This window comes from Mycena indigotica, assembly GCF_014461135.1.
Source record: "Mycena indigotica strain 171206Taipei chromosome Unknown Mind.scaff0011, whole genome shotgun sequence".
In the NCBI taxonomy this organism is placed as follows: Eukaryota; Fungi; Basidiomycota; class Agaricomycetes; order Agaricales; family Mycenaceae; genus Mycena; species Mycena indigotica.
Window position 1 is genome coordinate 2974795 of NW_023503010.1, and position 21406 is coordinate 2996200.

General features: G+C 50.9%; 7 protein-coding genes across 7 annotated transcripts; 3 read left to right on the forward strand and 4 right to left on the reverse strand.

Annotated features, from left to right (window-relative positions):
• Positions 1 to 356: 356 nt before the first annotated feature.
• MIND_01200700 (Family S53 protease-like protein) lies at positions 357 to 2412 on the forward strand (the record flags this gene model as incomplete). The annotated part of the gene is made up of 8 exons (XM_037368516.1): positions 357 to 617; positions 669 to 1136; positions 1187 to 1271; positions 1324 to 1349; positions 1400 to 1820; positions 1869 to 1977; positions 2025 to 2267; positions 2319 to 2412. 8 exons carry the CDS (start codon positions 357 to 359, stop codon positions 2410 to 2412), a joined length of 1707 nt encoding a protein of 568 aa, XP_037215442.1.
• Positions 2413 to 2527: 115 nt separating this feature from the next.
• MIND_01200800 (Casein kinase I isoform alpha) lies at positions 2528 to 4051 on the reverse strand (the record flags this gene model as incomplete). Its single annotated transcript, XM_037368517.1, has 4 exons — positions 2528 to 3300; positions 3353 to 3656; positions 3697 to 3918; positions 3974 to 4051. 4 exons carry the CDS (start codon positions 4049 to 4051, stop codon positions 2528 to 2530), a joined length of 1377 nt encoding a protein of 458 aa, XP_037215443.1.
• Positions 4052 to 4774: 723 nt separating this feature from the next.
• Positions 4775 to 6527, reverse strand: MIND_01200900 (uncharacterized protein; the record flags this gene model as incomplete). Its single annotated transcript, XM_037368518.1, has 2 exons — positions 6077 to 6527; positions 4775 to 6024 (listed from the first exon to the last, which is right to left on the reverse strand). The coding sequence occupies exons 1-2, from the start codon at positions 6516 to 6518 to the stop codon at positions 4775 to 4777; spliced, it is 1692 nt and encodes a 563-aa protein (XP_037215444.1). The 5' UTR covers positions 6519 to 6527.
• Positions 6528 to 7061: 534 nt separating this feature from the next.
• Positions 7062 to 9542, reverse strand: MIND_01201000 (uncharacterized protein; the record flags this gene model as incomplete). The annotated part of the gene is made up of 5 exons (XM_037368519.1): positions 9189 to 9542; positions 8696 to 9138; positions 8420 to 8645; positions 7675 to 8373; positions 7062 to 7616 (listed from the first exon to the last, which is right to left on the reverse strand). The coding sequence occupies exons 1-5, from the start codon at positions 9270 to 9272 to the stop codon at positions 7062 to 7064; spliced, it is 2007 nt and encodes a 668-aa protein (XP_037215445.1). The 5' UTR covers positions 9273 to 9542.
• Positions 9543 to 9888: 346 nt separating this feature from the next.
• On the forward strand, positions 9889 to 12898 carry MIND_01201100 (uncharacterized protein; the record flags this gene model as incomplete). The annotated part of the gene is made up of 19 exons (XM_037368520.1): positions 9889 to 9891; positions 9937 to 9994; positions 10044 to 10221; positions 10270 to 10344; positions 10393 to 10579; positions 10636 to 10829; positions 10873 to 10886; positions 10932 to 10990; positions 11043 to 11150; positions 11201 to 11243; positions 11290 to 11446; positions 11500 to 11520; positions 11568 to 11623; positions 11674 to 11718; positions 11758 to 11839; positions 11883 to 12037; positions 12085 to 12269; positions 12325 to 12540; positions 12584 to 12898. 19 exons carry the CDS (start codon positions 9889 to 9891, stop codon positions 12896 to 12898), a joined length of 2151 nt encoding a protein of 716 aa, XP_037215446.1.
• Positions 12899 to 13033: 135 nt separating this feature from the next.
• MIND_01201200 (uncharacterized protein) lies at positions 13034 to 15597 on the reverse strand (the record flags this gene model as incomplete). Its single annotated transcript, XM_037368521.1, has 7 exons — positions 13034 to 13965; positions 14013 to 14036; positions 14085 to 14250; positions 14298 to 14454; positions 14501 to 14709; positions 14756 to 15271; positions 15319 to 15597. 7 exons carry the CDS (start codon positions 15595 to 15597, stop codon positions 13034 to 13036), a joined length of 2283 nt encoding a protein of 760 aa, XP_037215447.1.
• Positions 15598 to 16251: 654 nt separating this feature from the next.
• MIND_01201300 (Argonaute-like protein) lies at positions 16252 to 21333 on the forward strand (the record flags this gene model as incomplete). The annotated part of the gene is made up of 14 exons (XM_037368522.1): positions 16252 to 16348; positions 16396 to 16698; positions 16746 to 17346; positions 17398 to 17755; positions 18228 to 18247; positions 18294 to 18595; positions 18641 to 18824; positions 18872 to 19104; positions 19153 to 19389; positions 19441 to 20208; positions 20256 to 20316; positions 20362 to 20551; positions 20597 to 21059; positions 21107 to 21333. 14 exons carry the CDS (start codon positions 16252 to 16254, stop codon positions 21331 to 21333), a joined length of 4044 nt encoding a protein of 1347 aa, XP_037215448.1.
• Positions 21334 to 21406: the final 73 nt, after the last annotated feature.

Below are 21406 nucleotides of genomic sequence, written 5' to 3' on the forward strand. Positions count from 1 at the left end.
AAAGTAGGAGATCCGCGCAACCGCCAGGTGGGTCTGAATCTGATTCTTTCTCGAAGGAGTTCATGTGATTTATTTCCTCTTCGAGTTGTTGGGGTCGACGATGCATCTGAGTACTACACTCGCCAAACTATCCCCTTGGTAACCTGAGCCTTGGACGGTCGCCGCAACATCCACATGGCCCTCCAACCTCCAGCGCCGACACTGGTCCCGACAATTTCTCATCATCATCAGCGATCTTAGCTGACGAATATACTGCTCAGTGCCAAGTTCTGAGGTCACCCAGAAGGAACGCCCCGGAAAAAGGCTATAAGAGTCCTAAGGTCATCTTGGATAACTATTCCTTTCCACCGGGAGCGATGATTTTGAGCTTTTCGCTCCTCGCTGCCTTCATCGGATGCGCGGCGGCTTCACCCGGGGATTCGGTTGCAATGGTCGTCCACGAACAACGGGCTCGTCCAGCGCGCGGTTTTGTCAATATTGGCCCGGCACCTGATGGAGAGCAACTTCATCTTCGCATCGCACTCCATTCCAATGACTTTGCCGGGCTAGAAGACGAGTTATACGCTGTCTCTGATCCAAGTAGCCCTCGTTATGGTCAGCATTTGACGCAAAAGCAGGTGAGCCTGCTGTGATCTCATTATTTGAACCATTCCAACTGCGTCAAATAGGTCGCCCGATATATCAAGCCTTCCGACGACTCTCTTGCGGCAGTGACGAGCTGGCTTCGACAACATGAAATATCTGCAGTGCCCATTTCGCCTGCGGGTGATATTTTGCAAATTCAAATAACTGTTTCTCAAGCCAACTCGCTCTTTAATGCACAATTCTCGTCTTTCTCCCACCCCGACATCAATGGGACTACGACCCGGACGCTCCAATACTCCCTCCCCGCCAATTTGTCGCCGCACATATCATACATTCACCCTGCAACAAGTTTCTCCACCCCCTTTGCGATGCCCAAGTCCCGTCCCGCCCCCACTAAGCGTGATGGTATCGACCCGAGCTGTGCAGATCTAACCACTATCTCTTGTGTTTTAGCGGAATACGGGATTCCAACGACGCCTGCAACACAATCATCGAATGTGTTGGGCGTTTCAGGGTTCATCAACCAATTCGCGAATTTCCTTGACCTTCGTGTAAGTACTGCTTGTCTCTCTCTCAGTGTTTCCGTTCAAACGAAATCCAGGACTTTTTGACGCAATTCCGTCCAGATATTTCCCCAACGACCAAATTTGACGTTCAGCTACTTGATGGCGGTGCCAACACGCAAGGTCTGTTTAAATTTGCCCGACATTATTGAGGACAGCCGCTCAATGCTCTCAGTCCGTCAGTTTGCTGGAACTGAAGCGGTCAGCAAATCTTGCCACAGTATTGCATCCACTGCTCATCTTTCCTCTAGAGTCTCGACATTCAATACACCGTTGGTCTGGCTGCTGGTGTCCCAGTACGATTCATTTCCGTTGGCCTGCTCAATAATGACGATGCGGGTGGTTTCCTTGATCAAATCAACGCCTTGATCAACTCGACCTCTCGACCAACCGTACTTAGCACGTCGTATGGTTTTGGCGAGGACGACCTCACGTTACCTGTCGCAGAAGGATTGTGCAAAGCTAATGCGCAGCTTGGCGCTATGGGAACCTCAGTTCTGCTGGCCTCCGGTGACGGTGGGGTCGCTGGGAGAAGTTTCGATTGTACAACGTTCAAGCCTACCGCGCCATCAAACTGTCCATGGGTCACATCAGTCGGGGGCTCACAGATAATTCTTGAAAATTTCACCAAGGATAATATGTCCGAAATTGGGGCCAGCTTTTCGTCCGGCGGTCTGTTCCTGGACTTGGCGGTCTAAATCTTATCTGATGCGTCAACAGGCTTCTCCAACCACTTCAAGACTCCTCGGTATCAAAGACGCGACGTCGAACAATATATTGCTAACCTGAATGGCACCTATGACGGCCTCTACAATCCAAGTGGTCGAGGGTGCGCACTTTTTCCACGCAAATCTGGCTAAACTGATGCTTTCTCAGTTTCCCAGACGTTTCTGCTCAGTCGGTCAACTTTGAGATTATCGTCAACGACCAGGCGTACCTTGTCAGCGGGACCTCGGCGGCGGTGCCCGTCTTTGCCTCGGTCATTTCGTTCTTGAATGATGAGCTTATTACGGCAGGAAGACGACCCCTCGGTTTCCTGAACCCGTTTTTGTACAGTCCAATTGGGCGGGCGGCCCTCAATGACATCACCGTAGGCAGAAATCCGGGTTGTGGGACCTCGTGCGTCAAAATTCTTTTTTTTTTTGTTTCTGTTGTTGATGGTGCCGACAGTGGATTCAGTGCTGGGACTGGGTGGGATCCTGTGACCGGTCTTGGCTCGCCCAACTACACAAGGCTGAGGAAGGCTGTTGGGTTGCGTCCGTGAATCATTGATTGGATCAACGACGGCGATCAAGGGTAGATCTTGACCGTTCACAAACCGTTCATGATACTAAGTACAAATCTGAAGAATACGTATAGAGCGACCTAATCAACACATTTCAACGATTTTCTATGCGTTCAAAGGGCCACATCTGGTCAGTTTCTGAATAAACTGGCTCATATCCAAACTTGAGATGGCCGGGCGCCACATAACATGTCGGGAGAGCGGCATCACATATCTTTGCCTGGATCTCCGGCAAGGTGAGGCTCAGGTCGCGGTTGTAGAGGGGGAACCAAGTGTACTCCAAGTCGGAGTGGTTGCTGTCTGGATATCGAGGACCGCCTTCAGAGTCCACATCCAAACTTGCTGTCGACCGGCGAGTAAAAAGAGATGAATAGACGATGGCGCTGCCTGTATGGTCGCTGTCCGAACTTGAGCGACAACTAGAGTCGCTCAATCCAGTGTTTTCCTGGGGAGACTCCGGTATTTCCTCGGAGTCCTCCTCATCTTCAACAACCATTTTCGGTTTCGGTGGGTGCTCTAAAAGCTGTTTCAAGATAGGCGGCGGAGAGCATGGCGTCCAGTCTAAGGGGAGCTGCTTATCGAGCTCGAGGGTGCATTCAGAGGCAGCGATGAGTAGGTTGACCAGTTGGGCATGGGAAGGCACTTCGAGTCTGCGGACATCGTCGAGTATCTTTCCCAACTGACGAGCGAGGACGGAGTCTGCCGCTTCCAGGCTACTGCCAACGAATTGGCGCTTGGAGTCATGCACCCTGACGATTGAAACAGATGGCGGCTGGTAATACTCTGGTATGCGCCAGGGAACCGAGCCACCGAGAAGGAAAAGGAGCGCATAAATCGTCGACTCGAGGTCGTCGGACGGACCAAGCACTAAGCAGTTGGTTAGTCATTACAGGTCAAACTAAAAGACACGCAAAAGCACCATGGCCGTCATGAGCATTCAAGCTGCACCAGTCTAGTGTACCAATGGGATATTCGGGCGTGGACGCGCTAGGTGAACTCCTCTTCGGCAAGATAGGGGCGTCTGTGGGGAGGGAGATGCCAAAGTCGACGAGACAGATGGTGGCGGGGTCCGTGAGGGAGAGTAAGATGTTTGCTGGCTTGATATCGCGATGCACAAAGCCTTTGGAGTGAATGTATTCGAGAGCAGAAAACTGTTGGGCTATCGGTCCAGAGAAGTCGGCAACGAGGATGAAGAGGACACACAAGTTGGATAGCGATCCTGGCTACTGTTTGAGGAGTCAACCCATACAAGTCCTCTTGCACCTTGGCCTTGATTGTGCATCCCAGTAGCTCCATGGCGATGTACTCGAAGTGCGGTCCACGGTAGTAGCCCATCATATGCGCAATGCCTCGATGACCTTGAAGCATTTGAAGAATTCGAGCTTCATGCAGGAGAAATGGGCGCTTGACTCTGAGCGAGACTCGGGATTTTTTTACAGCTACGACTCCACGAGCAGAAAGCCGATAACCTTTGAACACGGAGGACTACCTCGGAGTCAATGTTCGTGGAGCTTCGATATCCAACTTGAAGCCCACATACATAAGAGCCATGTCCGAGAGGTTGACCAAGTTGAAGTTTCACCTCACTTGGGTTTGACGAGACAGTGAGCGAGAGCATTTACTCGTTGACGCAGGACCCCTGATCATGTACGCCCCAATCTGGAAATGGGGACATTTTCTTTCCGGATTCGGATCTGATCAGCCGCAAAATTTGCATCTAACATCAAAGTCGATGTTCAACCATGTTACTTACCATGAGGACTATCCCATCCCATTCTACATTCCCCGCGTCGCTAAGTTTCTGACTCTTGGTGAGGCGTGCATCGACTGCCGGATGAATGGCCGTTCAAGGTTTGATAACAGCACCTGTAACTTTCATTGAACTTAATGCATGTAGGCAGTGTGTGGATTGGATCTACTCCGTTTGATACCACAAAATATCAACGAAGTCAACCAACAGTAGCAAATTGCGAACGCTGTTAGTTTGGCCATCGGGAGCCAGTAGGCTACCATTATGGCCCGAGCACCCTGCAGACATGCCAAGCCAGCAGCCAAATGGTTCATCCATTGAAGTGCATTGAATGAATGAATGAACAGTACTTATCATCCAAGCAGTACGCGAAGAGTAACAGCCTTCACTGGGTCGACGACTCTCTTGTGTGCACCGCAAACAATGTTCCTTGAAACCAGGACAGGTAATAATCGTCAGAGAAAGAAGCGGACATGACAACAGAAGTCACGTGCTCGATGCTTTCTTTTGTATCTGCCTGGTGCTTGGTTCTCTTGTACAATTATAAATACGCAACTAGTAAGGCTATACGATAGTCTATCAACTGTCCGTTTACGTTGCGAAAATGCCAATGATTTTGAAGATGGTGACGCCTTGACCCTCCTCGCCCATCAACTGACACTCGACAAAGTGCGACCCACGCGAGACATAGTGGTCGATGTAGTAGAGCGATGCGGTGGACTCTGTCACGTCTGCCGCGTTTTCAATCGTCTTTGCACCGGCGTAATTGTCGTCGACCCAGCATTCAACCGCGCTTCCTTCGCCCACAATACTAATCGGCTCCTTGAGGAAGTAGATCCCGATATCGCCGGCGCCAACTACGATGGGCACACGCATCTTGCTGGTAGGAAGAGAAGAGTACCAGTAATGGGCTATTGGGTTCATCGCCCCGGCCCCGCCTCCTGGATGGTAAGCGTGCCAGCCAGAACCATAGAACAGCGATGGGGGGAGTGGGTTGATAAGATCGTTGGCTGACACGCAGAACGGTGCGATTTCTTGGAAAGGACGGGAATCGGTTGGCCGAGTTGATATTCGCGCACGAGGAACATGGAGCGAAGGGTGGAAGAGATTGGATGATGCAGGGAGAGCAACTTTGGCGTTTTCCGCGTCACTCCCAGTGTCTTCTTTGCCTGGCTCTGGAACACCCTTGCGCTGGCCAACGCCGCCGAAAAGCCCATGGGTGTCTCCTGTTGGCGGTTCGAATACTGTTCGGCCAGGTATTGCGTCGAAGGAAGCACCACTAGCAACTGCCCAAGCCGTGCAGATTTGCGACTGGATGTATGAGATGAGAACCTCAGAAATGACCTCGTGGCCGTGGGGATTGGCCAGAACAGCGTCCGCAAAGAACTTTTTAATAGAATCGGGGTCGCGCATGTAGTCGGTATACAAGAGTGGGCGGACGCTGATGTGTGGAACATCATAAAACTGGGAGACGATGTTGTGGTAATGGTCTGGCCCAGCAAACCCATGTGCAGTATGAACTTGTGGACTGAAATGACCAAGGAGGAGAACGGCAGGCTCGTCTGGTCGAATGAGGATGGATCGGACCAGCACCTCGAAATTCTCGAGTGATTCCTGGTCGGCACGATCGTCTGAGTCGAGTTCAATTATAACGAGGTCGGTGGCGTCAGGAATGTGATGAGTGCTGCAAAACGCAAAATATTCGGAGGTTGAGCGCCTCATTGCGCCGTTTGTGAGTTCGGAAGCGGGATGCGGAAAAACAGAGTTCCACCATTGGAAGAAGCGGGAGGGATAACAACGAGGCGCAATATGGTCGTCTCCAGCTCCATGACATGAAGAAACTGATACATAAAAATGAGAGACTGCTCAATGTGTAGACGTTAATTCACGCACCAGAACCTCCTATGATGCTTATTGTTACAGGCTGGCCAGCCAGCGCCCTGTTTAGTACCCGTTGAACCCTTGCCCCACTGCCGAGATGTAGTCGCGTTTGACCAAGGGTGACTGCGCCATGCTTCTGTCCAATCTCGTCACCAGGGCCATAGACCGGACAAAAGTCAAATGGGTTGGGCCCAGCTTCGGACGCGTTGAAGTAGTTCTTGGGAGTGAGGTTGAGGTTGGAAAAGGTATAAACAGGCGTCGGGGTGGTAGGGACGATGAAATGAGTGAAGCCCAGGAGAAAGACGAAAAGGCCAAGTATCAGCCAAATTCGATTCGTGACGCCAAAAATGCGTTGGTTCAGGCGAGAGCCTTTCTCGCCTTCCAGCCCCATTCCAGCGTCGAGGAGGGAAGGGGGAGCTATATGGGCTAGCCCTTTTGTCGGTCGCCGTTGCATCCAAAGCTGCTAGACTCCTTCACACGCTTGTTCTAGATTGTCTTCGACAATGATGTCCCCTCACTGACAGGGGTTATTTTTGCTCAAGCCGATTCATTGAACAATACTTCAACTACCTTGGTGTGTTTCCAGCTTAATATCCACCAAGAACTATTTCTACTGCTCTCGGGACCTCGCATTAGCACTCGGTGGTCGCTCACACCATCATGATTGCTTCTTCGGACACCTTCTAGGTGACTTACGGTCTCAAAATTTCAAGCTCGGATACAGCACCGTCAACCTCAAGCGTCTGTTGCCAATTGCGCTTAGGAAAATGTCACCCGCCATCGACTCCAATGCAACTCCAATGCGATAAACTTGAAACTAGCAACAGCGCTAGCGAACAACAATCCTACTAGCCGCTCTTAAATCCCCACATGCAAAGATTGCTCGATCGTCCACGGAGCTTGACCACCAAGGCAACAACACAACTTGAATGTTCTCAGTACCAAGTTCATGTACGAGGTCGAAAAAGAGCCCAATCCTTGCCGTTCAACTATCAAGTTAGTACATAACGATCCCGGGCGGCTTTCCTCCTCTCGAATTAAGCTCCGCCCATCTATCGCGCTCAGGTCGCCCTTTACCGCCACGTTCATGAGCAAGAAACCGCTGATACAGCATCTGGATAGTACGTGCTGTTTCGCACGTCGGCAATTGAAGCACACATGATTGTGGATGATTTGGTTGGTAGAGAAAATCGCCAGGGTTGAGAGACCAAGAAAGAAAGTGCTCCTCTTTCTCCGTTGTCAGAAGCAGGTACCGATCGCCAATGCGGAATATTATCTCTTCACCGATGCCATCCCACGTGTAGATGGTGGACTGAAGTAAGACCTCGCCTGGAAAGCCATAAACGTGGTCCAATGCCCAGCCAAAGTCACAAGGAACACCCTCCCAAAAGTCCTGGGATGAAAAACCATAACGGCGGGCATATTTCGCTGGTTTCCATTGACCAAACGTGTTGATATTGTCTTTACCCCATCGCGAGACACGAGAAGAAGCAAGTTCAATATCCGACATTCTGTAGTGTGGTGCTGGGAGCTTATTGAGTGGCAAAGGCTCCTACGATTCGTCGCGTCAATCCCCTACTCCACTATGTAAGTTGTTTTGAAAAACTTACGAGGGGAAATGTTGTTGTTATTGGAGGCCCCGCCCGCTCAGTCAAGTCGATCGATAAACGCGGAGGCCGAATGGGGCGCTCAGACCCGAAGTCATAGACCCACAGTTCACCGAAACAGTTTCCAATGGCCACTACGCCAAGTGCATCGTCGAAGTCGATTGAAGCAACGCCCCATATGGCAGGATCTTCCATGCCCGCGAACGTGGTGGAAATTTGTTGCATTGTCGTATCACCGGAAAATGTGGGAGGAAGCGCTCCTTGGCAGAGGCGTAAGTGTGGGTTCTTGCAATAGATAGTCGCTTCAGCTGCAGAGATCCACAGAGCTCGTTGGCCACTGTCGCCGACACGGAGACCATAAAACATGGGATAGTCTTCTCCCACCGGTACAGGATCACCAGGGTTGAGGATACGATGAAATGGCGCCTCCAGAATAAGACTCTGGTGATAGTCGACTTGACCGGCGCCAGGCTCCAGCGTTATGAGCTCCAAACCGCGGGAAGAGAGAGCGAGAAAGTGAAGTGTGTCGGGTGATCGCCCGGGAGGAGCGCATCGCTCAACCTCCGAAATGGAAGGGGTGTCGAAATTGGTGTTGAATACGAAAGTGGTCGTCTGGGCATAGACTGTGTCGTACAATTCAATCGCGCTTGAACGAATGATGATTAATTTTCCTTGCCATTTAGTCATTAGATGAGGAACAGTCTGAAAAAAAGTCAAATACTGGATTGTTTGGATAACAGTGACGCACTCGACGAGATGGAACATCTAGACCATCCGGCTGAGGGATTATGTCATATATTGTGCGGGATTTCCAGTCGTAGATATGGGGTACGTTGCTCCCATTTCGTAGAGCACATCCAACCAGAGAGCCAGAGAGCATCAACACGTAGGTGGAGCCCTCACATCGCGCAAGTTCACAGAAAACATTTTGCCCAGATACTTTGCAAAGCGTCAGAATATGGACGGCAGCAGATCTAGAATGGCTTCAGCATCGGAAAATATATGCGCAACACTAAACACGTACTCTGGCCCCAAACCGAGAGCTAACACCATACTACCATCCTGAACCTCGACCCGACCGGTTCTGACTCGACCGGGAAGATATGCGTGCACAATACCATTCATCGAATCTGGCGTAGCGGTAGAGAGGTCGTAGCATGAAATTTTGCTCTCCGTCTCATCCGACGATGCGACAAAAAGCCAGTTACCGGCGACCAACTTAAGCCAAGTCACCGACAACGAAGTGTTATAGTTAAATAGGGTGGCAGGAGATATCGGTGTTGGATCACGCTCCCATTTTTCGGTAAAGTGTTCCAGCCTTCGCACTAGAAGTTCCAGGACAGATGTTTCAAGCTCTTCATAATGACCCAAGTAACTGGGCATAAGGCCATTTGTGGTTAAAACCCGGCGTATAAGAGTGATCCAGAGAGAACGGACTCGAGTGACGACGCTGAAGACGCGAGAAACCTACAATGCATGTCAGTACAAGTCCAGGCGGTTACTGTAGGAGCACTTACTTGACGTAGGGTTTGGATAGTATCCACTGGAAGTTCAAGGCATACTAGTAGCAGAATGTCGTTGTTCAGTTGGGCTAGTGCCATAGTATGACCACCCTTGTTTGCAAGACACAAGTTTGAGGCCAACGAAGACGGAGTCGCGGTCACATAAAGCACTTGCGAAGTACGAATTGCATGGGGTGTTGTCCGGCGAGATCGAAGAGGTGTTAGGAAGTTGTGCAGTCGAGAATCGTATGTGTTAGTTAGAGATGAAATGACCAAGCGGATTTCCGCCTCTTCCAAGTTCGTAACCAGCTTGAAGCTCAAGGCTTCTTTGACTCGGTCTCCGAGTTGGATACAGAAAGAGAGAAACAGCGTGACGCAAGCGTGACGTCAACTTGAACTCGCTTTACTACGTTCAATTTTGCATCCCGGGCAGTCCATGCTTGGAATCGTGCTGTCCCTGCCACACATTTGCTCTGCAACAACCAAGCCCAGCAAGCAAGAATGTTAACTTTCACCCAATGCAGATAACTTCCACGTACCCACGCACACCCACCATGATCTTCTGTTGTGGTCTTGCGACAGATAGTGAGGTCAGAATCGTGCTCTCGTGATCCTCTCCCTTGTTTCCAGCGGTCCGCCCTCAGCGTTCGGTACCGTTGCTTGCTATAAATATGGACGGTAGCCTTTCGTCCTAGTAATTTCTCTGTTCCTGTCAATGGTGGGTAGGCAGGTCAACTCTCGCAATTCAGCTCACATTCTACAGAAAATCCTATCGATTCTCCATGTGCTGGCCTTGGTAGCTTCGGCCGTGCCAGCGTCTCGTCAGTTTGTCTGCTCTTCCCTCGAAGGCGCTTCTCAACCTTCGTTCAGTGTTACCACCATTGTTTCAAAGAATTAACACTGGCTCCATCAAACCAACTGGTTGGCAGCTTAACCAGGCCAAGGTACGACATAAATTAACTCTCAAAAGCATGCATGTCTCAATGATACTCTTCTTTGAGATCCAAGCGGATGGTCTTGCGGGGCACCTTCGGGATTTCGATGCTTAGTGTGTTATATTTTGTTTGACCCAACAACCACTGATTTCGATTTCCAGCGTCAATGGTTCTATCTGGGTCCCAGGAGGCTCCATTGAATATTCCGAGATGCACGAGTCTGCTCCGTACTGGTTGTGAGTACATCGTCTCGACCTTCAAAATGTCGCTTCATGTCCGCTCAGCAACGGCATGGTTTCACTCGCTTTCCAGCTAGAGGACCAACGTCTTTTGAATCAAGTGCGAGAGTTTCTAGACTGGACGCTAGACCACCAAGGCGACGATGGTTGGATTGGGCCTGAACCCTTCGTTGCTAATGCAACCGTTCCGCGTCTGGTTTGGCCGCGTTATCTTGTTCTTATGGGCCTCATCGTATGCCCCCATTCTTTTAAAGCTCGGTAACCTGGATACTGAGCCACGCTCATTAGCAATACGCCGAGGCCGATCCAACCCAAGCTCCGCGCATATTAGACGCGATGCATAAATTTCTTCATCTGGCCAACACAATCTGGAAAACGAATCAATTTGGAGCTCCCTCTCTTGGCTTTCAATTCAACTATCAATATGTTCGATGGGAAGAGGTATGTGCTCCGCTCCAAGACGACCTCACCGTTAATCCCTTGTGTGTTTAGATGGTATATTCCCTCCAGTGGCTCGTCGACAAGGATCCTCGAGGCATGTTACTTGCAATAGATAGCTGCAGAAAGCTAACGAATTATCTTAGACAAGGCGGATGAGCTTATCGAAACGATGAAACTTGTTCGAGACACTGGTTTTTCTTGGGTACGATTTCGTTGGGCACAAGTCTTCCTCTGTTTTAACGGCGGGCTCACAGAAGGACAACTGGTTTCAGCCTGGCATCTTTCCCCAGGCAAGTTGCACTCCGTCATATGTGGCAACCTGCACGGCTGAGTCCACTTCCAGGTTTCAGACACAAAATTTAGTACGCGATCAAGGCATTGCTTTCGAAACAGCAACCTCATTTTCTACCAGGCATGCAAAGTCACGGGGTCAATACGGGCGAAGGTCTCACTGAGTACCTCTTTCCACCCAACAATCGTTTAGCAATCTGCATTTTCTAGCTCTGAAATCCGAAGCATTGGCTTTTCGCTTCACCGGGGACCCCACCGACAAGCAGAACACTTTCGATCGCATTGATATGCTGTATAAATATCATGGTCGCGCTTCAGGCACATTCGGTGCGGATGAGCACTATACCGGCCTCGATCCCTCACGAGGGTTTGTGCACGGTTATGCCCATACCCAAACTTCAAAGTTTACCTACTCCATAGAACTGAACTTTGCGCGGTTGTGTAAGTATCTCGACATGTCTCCGACTACTTCTAAAAGCGGAATGAAGGGAGCAGATATTCTCTCTTGCATTGATTTACCAGATGTTTGGCAACAACACCATTGGTATGTGGCTAATATTCCATTGATTTAAGATTTCTTAGTGTGTATTCTAGCTGATCGCGCAGAGAAAATAGCTTACAATGCTCTCAACAAGGCTCGTCTCACCTCAGAATAATTTGTCCTTCTCACTTTCCCAGTTAACCAAATTTGGGCCAAAGTAATGGACCCAGCGCCGTGGGGGGACAATGGACCGACGTCGAACGTCTTTGGTTTTGAACCGTCAGTATTATTTCCCAGCTTGAGGCCTCCTAAACCTACGTAGTAATTATCCTTGCTGCACTGTCAACCACCCTCAAGGATTCCCGAAGTTTTGGTCGCATGCCTTCTTCACTCAGCCCTCCTCCAATTCCATCGTACATGTCTTCCTTGGGCCATTTTCTGTCGCGACTGCTTTGCCCGGTCATAACAACGTTCACAGTCAGTCATGATTCTAGCGATTGCCATCATCATGACGTGCATTCCAGTCAATGTCGATACACTCTATCCGTTTGGCACCGCCCTGACATATACTCTCACCGCGACCAAGCCATTCACGTTCAAGCTGCGTGTGCCAGAATGGGCCAAGAACAGCGCACAGAGCACCATTGCCATCAACAAGGGCAAGCCAACTCGTCTTCAACCTGACGCAACATCGCTGCACAGTATCGCGGTGCGTATATCTGCTTACGATTTTGATGGCTGGGGGTAACCGGCTGTGAATTCAGATTGCGGCTGGCCAGACGGTTTTGCATGTCAGCCTCAATGCGCCAACAGAGATCGAAACACGCTTCAACGGGGCTGTGGCCATCACGCGTGGACCGCTCAACTTTGCGGTTGAAATCGCGTATAATACCACCGTGACCCCGGGCCTCCGGTCAGCTCAGGCAGTTGGCGATGTGCTCCGTTTGTACCCAAACGCTCCCCCGCAATACGTCACTCAGGTCGGTGCCATCGTCACTTAAATATATCTATCTTACTTTCTAGTTTGATAATCACACTCACGACAACACACTCCTGCCGACTGGTAAATGGGCCCTGGCCATCGATCCGTCTACCATCCAGGTCCACGATCTCTCTTCCAGCACGAACGCGATCCCATTCTACGCATGGGCCCCTGGAAACTCGCCAATTACCATGACCGCTGCCGCGTGCGATATCGAATGGGGGCTGACACACTCAACGGCGTCGCCCCCGCCACAGAGCCCCGTTGCGTGTCTCAGCGATGATCGGTTCAGTGTCAAATTGGTGCCTTTTGGAGCGGCCAAGATACGTCTGGGCGAGGTTCCAGTCATGATTTAACATTTTCATGTTTCTGTATTCCTTCCTATTATAGAAGGTCACTTGCCATATCGGGAAGTTAGCCTGTAAGTATGATCGTGGTGGTACGCAAGAAAAGCGAAAGACGATATAAATATAAATACGCAAGATAAAGTACTAGTACTCGTCGACATCCACATCAGACAGTGACATATAGTCGCTCACAGACCGCTGGTCTTCGTACTCCGCAACGACCTCGCGCATTGCGAAGCGCATTATCGGTGATGGCACCAGTTTGCAGCCAACAACTATATCGTCGTGTTCGGGATACTGGAAGTATGGCTCGCGGTCGGTGTACAGCGCCTCCCCTTCTGAGACGGGTATCATGTCATGTTCACTTGTTGCTTCGCTGGGAGTTCGGGCATCGACATCAGGTGCGTGAACACCCTGCTGAGAAGGAGCAGTTCGAATGCTTTCGACAGCAGTTGGACTGCTTGCGGCGGCACGGAGATTGATGCTTTCTGGGTGGCCGTGAAAGTTGTGGCCATTGGTTAATCGCTCCTCGGCCCATTCATTGGTGACGCATTCCGTCCATCGCAGGTCAAGGACACGGCCTTTCACCAGCCCATCAACGGCTCGCACCCCGAGCTCGCGACACAGAGGGAAGTAGGCAAGATATTGTCGATCGTGTCCTGGAATGGAGCTCTGGTTGGTGTTTCTCCTGCGAGGGTCCAAAGTTGCGTTGGTATTGACACTGGTGTATGCAGGAGGCGGCGAAGTCAGCCGACCCATGACCTTTAGCAAGTCCATCGCAGAAAATTCGGCGCCAGAAAAGTAATCGGCGCCAGAACCCGGCCCGCCACCGGCACTAGCGAATTGGGGATTGGGATTGGTGATTGGGGAATAGATACGGAATCCTGCAGGTCCCAGCCTGGGGTGCAGCGCAGTAGGTGTGTTACTGGAGACCCGAACTCGCCCCTTGTTACTGTCGACTTGAGAATTTCGATTTGAAGAGGGTACCATTGCATTGCTTGAAGGCGATTGTGAGGTGTGGACAAGGTGGAGATTGAGAAGGGCATGAGCTTGGAGGAAGTGCGAGCTCTGTTTGACTGAACAAAATCAGCTAGATATCGTTCGAGCTGAATAAGCAACCTACTTTCCAAAGTCCCGCCTGAGTTGACTGAGTATGAAGTCAGCCTCGTGTTTCAGGGTATGTGCTAGATGTTACCGAAATCCGTGATGTAGTCATGCCAATGCGCCAGTTTTCCGCCAAACGCCTCATACAGCCTCTCGAAATCTAAACGCGAGTGCAGTTTACGTGGAACGCGATCTAGAATATTCGTTGAAAAGTAGGCCCGGGTTTCAGCCTTGGAACAGTCTCCAATAGTGATTATCTGCAGCATTCTTAGCACGGCTTCGAAATAGGAACAAGGGAGCAAACCTTGCAATGCTGCATCACATTCAGTTGTCGAAGCCATGTTTGATAGAATGGATCGCTGGTGGCATGAATAACATGACACAGTCGATCTTGCTTCGTCAGTACCAACATCGAGTCGAGCAGACATTTCATCGTTTCGATGGAGTGGATGAGGGCGGGTCTGTGGTGTTGTTAATTGAGCTTTGGAAGAGGAATAGGGATATTACAGTCGGTGCGCCTCGTCGAAGAGAATGACTGGGATCTTTTTCGGGGACGGCAGACTTTCTTTGTGTTGCATCTTCTCCTCTGACACGTCCTTCCCTTTTCCCTTGCGGAAGAACGGGAAACGACGGGGTGAGGAAGAGTTGTGCTGGCTGTTATCCGCCTTGGGCTGTGATTTAAGCGGTTCGAATTCACGATACTTCAGTAACGAGCTCTACAGGTTGCTTAGTTGCCGTTTGAACGATAGGAAGTTGGCGTACTTGAAATAGCTCCATTAACCTCGCGACATCGCTGGTCCTGACACTGAGGAGGTCAGAGCCTTGGGGCATATCGATAATCCTGCGTTCAACATTCAACCGGTCGTGTTTGAATGCCCAAGCTTCCTTCTCAAACTCCTCGAATCCAGGTTGTTTCCCGATTTCGTCAAAATACTGCTCCATCTGTTGGCTGAGACTAGTATACAAGCTTGGGAGGTCGGCAAAACCTGCGATACGAAGGTCGAAGTGGAGGACATGGTAAGCGTCGTTACACAAAACCTCACGAAGTAGTGCAGTTTTGCCAGCCGAGCTTGACCCAAATAGTACAGTAAAAGACGGCTCCCCATGGAGTACTTGTTCGAGGATGTTGACTTCGGCTGGCCGCGGAAAGAATCCCGGGTATCGAGAGAAGGTATGCTTGACGCGAAGTTGGGCACGTTCCTTGTTCTCCTCGATCTCTCTTCGCGCTTCCTCCAAAAGTCGTTTGGACTCAGTTAGAGAGCGGAGAGTCTCTGCTGGCTATCGATAGTCGGTGGACTGTTATGAGTGAAAAGTTGAACACATACATTGGCCAGAACGCCAAAGATATCTCCCAGTCCGAAAAAGTTGCGCTTCTGGACATCAGTGGGCATAAACGACGTCCTTCTACGTGGTATATTGCTCCTAAATAGCCACTGGACCGGTGTCGACTGCGTGCGGGACTGAGATTTGGTCTTGCGCAACCGAGATGTTGACATTGGCGTTAGAACAGGACTTGGCTCGGGGTAGATGTAGCCCAGGCCGCGTGTTTTCATGGAGCCTTGCCACGAGGGAAGCAAGCTGGAAGCTGCGCGTTTGCGGAACATAGCGAGCACCGCTTGACCTGCATGCTTGACGTCACCGTCGACGAGGAAGTTGTTTGCTTATGTTTACTATCAACGAGCTCGCCAAACACAACTGCCATTGTCCGTCGGGACCGTCACGATTGTCTCTTCGCTTGCCTAAACTCTTCCTCTTACCACCATGGCAAGGTCTTCTTTGAAGCCCAAAGGATCGGGCGTGCGCGGGATTGCTTCAAACACCTCACGATATAGACAAGGGCGATTCAGACAAGGAAAGTACAAGAACACCATCAACTACGCCCCGTTCTGGATATTTCGAGTTTCCACTTATTGTGCATACGAAGAACCCTTCCGTCACCACAGCAAGGTAATAATGCCGTTCATCTACTACCTGCCCCAACGCAACCTCCTGGCCGCTGGTTGAGCGCCGAGGGCCGAGGGCCATCACTCGGCGCCATCAGTCACATATTGATTCGCTTGTGACGAGGCCAAGACTTCCTTATTTGGGGGCGTCAATGGCACTTCCATACGCGGAACTTTGCACTTTCTTCATCAGCTAGGGACGAAATTTGCCGAACAAGCAAACGTCCCAGAATAAACAAGGGCCATGTCCCTTCATAACCTGCGCTGTTTTGAGGTATCCTCTGCTTGTTCTTGCGCCTCCACTCTTTCCCCAAGATGTACTTCTACCATGGCGCCCCCGACTGGTTCTTCTCCGCGATGGCCTTCATCGGTTTCGTGTTGAGCTTTATTCCGCTCCCCTGGCACCTGGAAGGTTAGCATCACGGTCGTTTCACGATTTGGTATTGAACATCGCGTCAGCTTGGAATGTCGGGACCTGCCTCTACATGATCTGGACGGGATTGGCGTGTCTCGTTCTCTTCATCAACTCTATCGTCTGGCACAACAACGTCATTGATTGGTCCCCGACATGGTGCGACATCTCGACCCACTTCATGAATGGCTTCAACCTCGCCATCCCCGCTACTTCCCTTTGCATTAATCGTCGCCTGTATCAAATCGCCTCTGTCCGCAGCGTTACCAGAACGCACGCAGAGAAACGCCGAGCAATTATTATCGACTTGCTCATCGGGCTTGGCTTGCCCATCTTACAGATTCCCCTTCGTACGCTTGTTTCGCATTCCTCATGCACAAAACTGATCTTGCTGTAGAATATATCGTCCAAGGTCACCGATATAACATTTTCGAAGACATTGGTTGCCTTGGGACGACCTACGAAACTCCCGTTGCTGTTGTTCTCTTCCACATGCCCCCGATTATTATCGGCTCCATCTCAGCGGTGTACTGTGTGCTGTCCATCCGTGCCTTCTATGCCTCCCATCTCCAATTTAAGGAACTCCTTTCTTCTTCCAACACGAATCTTAACATTAACCGTTACTTCCGGCTCATGGCCCTCGCCTCGGTGGACCTTATCTTCACCATTCCGCTCGGAATCTGGGTGCTCTACAATAACGTCGCTGTCGTTGGTCTCAGTCCGTGGATCTCCTGGGAAGATACCCACTCCAACTTCTCGCGCGTTGTCCAAGTCCCCGGCATCTTCTGGCGCAGTGATCCATTGACTGCTGCCAGTCTGGAGACTCTTCGCTGGGCGACCATCTTTTGTGCATTTGTGTTCTTCGGATTCTTTGGTTTCGCCGACGAGGCGATGAAGAACTACAAGACCGTCGTCAACAGTGTTGCCCGCAAAGTTGGTTTATCGACTGCGGGAAGCACGACGCTTGGCGGAAGCAGCGGTGTGTTATCCTCCAATGGGTTGGTCCTTTTTACGTTGTTCACTCTATTCGTTACTGACTTCTTGGCCAGCACCGCGTCCAAGTCACGTGGCAATGGACCCACTCTTCCCGTCTTCATTCGTAAAGAGACATCGCGCAAGCGCGACTCTCTGGACTCCTTCTCTTCCGCTGGCCTCGATTCGCTCTCCTACATCGACAAGGAAAAGTCCTTTGCCGGTACCGAATCGTTTGCTGGTGCATTGGACAAATCCTTTGGAGCCATCGATGAGCCTTCTGGGTCGGGCTCAGCCTCTCTGGCAGGGGACTCTGACGCGGAGGAGATTGAAGTGTCTTCTCTGCATCGCGCTTCGGTCTTCCTCCCTCAAACAACCGCTTCCGCACCCACACACTCCGCAAAACCCGATGTTCCCATTCCCGCCAATGATATCGTTTAATTCACCCCTCCCCCCTAGTCTCGTTTACCCACTGTATCTATAGCACCCCATACCCTTTCGCAAGGCACGACCTATAGCATATCTTACTGACGCTCTTTACTGACTTATACGTCTTTATGACCTTTTGCGTCCCTTGTATCTCGTTAATAGCGTAGAATCGGAAATAAAAGCACTCACTTGAACTTGAACCGACGGAACCGGAGGATAGTTTCGAGTCATTGATTCTCACGTGACGAATTGCCCAGAAAGGCAATAGTTCATTCAGTCACACAACACGCACACTTGACTCTCAACTCCCATGAGCTACCGTGGAGGCCAACCCAGAGGTGGTGGTGGTGGTGACCGAGGACGCGGTGGCGGATACCGTGGTGGTGGTGGTGGCGGTGGCGGTGGAGATAGAGGGGGTTTCCGAGGTGGGGACAGAGGCGGGTTTCGTGGAGGGCGAGGGGGAAGTGGCGGTTTCCAGGGCGGAGGGCGAGGTGGAGGGTATTTCTTTTTAATGTTCCATTTCCCACGCTTATTGTTCTCGCAGTGTGTTCAACCCGGGGCCAGCCAACATAGACGCCCGTGTGGCCAACGACTCTGATAAACAACTTGTGGCCAGTCGCGCCGGCATCACAGTCGCGCCCAATGACCTTCCTCTACGCCCTGATTTCGGAACTGCGGGACGGGCAATCAAACTCCGGGCCAATTTCTTCCCTGTCCGTCTTCCTAGCGGACCTCTGTACGAATACGATGTTGCAATCACTCCCGTTGCTGGAACTGCTGTGCGTCGTGTGAAGAAACGTATCTTCCAACTGGCGGAGCAGTCCCAGCAATGGGCCCCGCTCACAAGTGAGAATTTTTGGAATCCTGTTTCACACCACTGATGCTGCTCAGACAGAGTCGTCCATGATTCCTCCGCCAAAATCATCGCGGTCAACCAGCTGCCTCAACCTCTTCAAATTCGCGTCCCGTACTACGATGCTGATGAGACGCCACCTGCCCCAACCGACAAGAAGTACAAAGAATACACCCTCAAGATCACGTTCACACAATCACTGGATATGCAAGCCCTTCAGCAGTATGTGCTTGAAATTTCTGTCTTGATACGAGCTTATTTTAGTGCAGATACGTTTCAGGCAACTTCCAGTATCGCGACTACGACATTATGCCTCTAATTTCTGCGATGAATCTTCTGCTTGCCTCGCACGCCAATCGTACCGGGGTTCAAGTGGGTCGTAATCGTTTCTTCGTTCCATCTCCTGGGCGAGCATCGGATCTGGGAGGTGGTTTGGAAGCATTCAGAGGCTTCTATTCTTCTGTTCGCCCTGCCCATAATCAACTCATGGTGAACCTCAACGGTGAGCATTGGACAAGCGCCGTTTGGTTTTAGTAACTGATCTCAATAGTGTGCACCACGGCATTCTACAAACCGGGAAATCTTGCCAGAGCTATGATCGAGTTCAGAGATTCCACTTTTGGCGCTCGACCTGAGGCTTTTGTGAGGGGGGTCCGCGTCAAAACAACTCACCTGGGATACAAAAAAACCGTTAAGAAGCTGAGCAACAAGACTGCCAAGAGCCACATCTTTGCCTGTGCCGAGTTCAACAATGAGAAGGTTTCCGTTGAGACATATTTCAAGCGTCGTAAGTGCCTCTTCGTGTTGTGAGTTGCTCGTCTCCTAACATAATGTTAAGGCTATAACATCACTCTACGCGAACCCAATATGCCTCTCGTCGATGTGGGAGGCGCCAAGCAGAACCTCCTCCCTGCCGAAGTTTGCGAGATCCTTCCAGGTCAAGCTTTCAAAGGCAAACTGACCGACGACCATACCGCCGCAATGATCAGGGTTGCTGCTCAACCCCCAGCTGTCAATGCGGCAGCTATCACTGGACCGGGTCTCGACCAACTTGGTTTCCGACAAGGCGGAGGAGCGTTGCAACAATTCGGCGTCAGTATCGGTCAAGAGATGGCCGTTGTTCCAGGTCGAATTCTTACTCCTCCTCGCGTGGTTTATGGTCAAGGCACTCCCAGCGTCGACGACCGTGCGAGCTGGAATCTGCGTGATGTCAAATTCAAAGTCGGCGCTACTTTAGACAAGTGGATTGTCTTGCTCATCCGTGACGGCGGCCGTGATGAGTTCCAAGGGCCGAATGACCCCGAATTGATTCGAACCATGCAGGGCTTTGTGAAGATGTGTAACACTTCTGGGATGAAGGCTTCCCCGCCTTCGGCATTCAAGGAGGCTATCCTTCCTCAGAAAAACAGCGCCGATCCAACGCGAGCACAAGCGATTCCGGTCATCCGTACTGCTATCAACACGGTCGCCAGCAAACCAAAACTGGTTTTTGTCATACTTTCCAACGGCGATAAGCATGTTTACTCGGGCCTCAAGCATCTTTGCGATAGCTACATGGACATCGGGTCTATTTGTGTCCATGCTGCTAAAATTCGCAAAGACAAAGGTAAGATATCTTTTCCAGATATGACTCCCTCTTGATTTCGTGTTCAGGCCAACTCCAATACTTTGCAAATGTTGCTTTGAAGGTCAACATGAAGATGGGTGGTGTCAAGTGGGTTGTTTTGCTTGCTCTTTGCCCTGTCTCACGCCTTGTCAGCCACGGGTTGGATCCCCAGAACATGGCCTGGCTGAAACAAGAACCAACGATGCTGGTTGGTATCGACGTGACGCATCCTGGTCCTGGTTCCGTTCATGGCACGCCATCCATCGCTGCTGTGGTTGCTAGTGTCGACCAGCATTATGCACAATACCCGGCGAGCATGGAGATCCAAGAGTCTCGGAAGGAGGTTAGTGTTGTCGTCCGGTTTGTTCCCTAATTGACAAGTTTTTAGATGGTCACCAACCTGAAGGGCATGATGCTTCAAAGACTGCGACGATTCGCGTCGATGAACGGCAATCGCCTTCCGAGTCGTGTCTTGGTCTATCGGGACGGTGTTTCGGAGGGCCAATTCCGAACTGTCATCGAAGAGGAGTTGCCGGAGATCAAAGCTGCTTTCCGCGAAACCCCGGTGGCGAATTACAACCCCAAGTTGACGATCGTCATCTGCGGGAAGCGGCACCACACGCGGTTCTATCCTGCAGAACAGAACGATGCGGCAGGAGATGGAAATCCCAAAGCCGGCACTGTCGTTGACCGGGGTGTTACTGCGGTCTACGAGTTTGACTTTTTCTTGCAAGCTCACGGTGGCTTGCAAGGGACGACTCGACCGACGCACTACTATGTCGTCCACGACGAGATAGGGTTCACCGCTGACCTGCTGCAAGGCCTGACTAACTCTGTGAGCTATATGTTTGGTGCGTCTCTTGCTTTCTCAAGTGACTCGATTCTGACCATGTCGTAGCTCGTGCGACCAAGGCCGTGTCGCTTGTTTCGCCTGCTTACTACGCTGACCTTGCGTGTGAGCGCGGACGGTGCTACTTGCACAAACTGCTCAATGGCATCACCTCTTCCGCGTCGACGACCACCTCGAACAGCACACAGGACGAGGCAGTGATGCAGGAGGCCGCCGCTGCTTGGCATGGAGGTGTCGCTGGCGTGCAATTGAAAGAGACAATGTATTATTTGTAGTGCTGATCTCTCCGCTTTCTCTATTTACCAAAATGTATGTCAACAAATAGACATTTGTAGGACTTGTACTTGT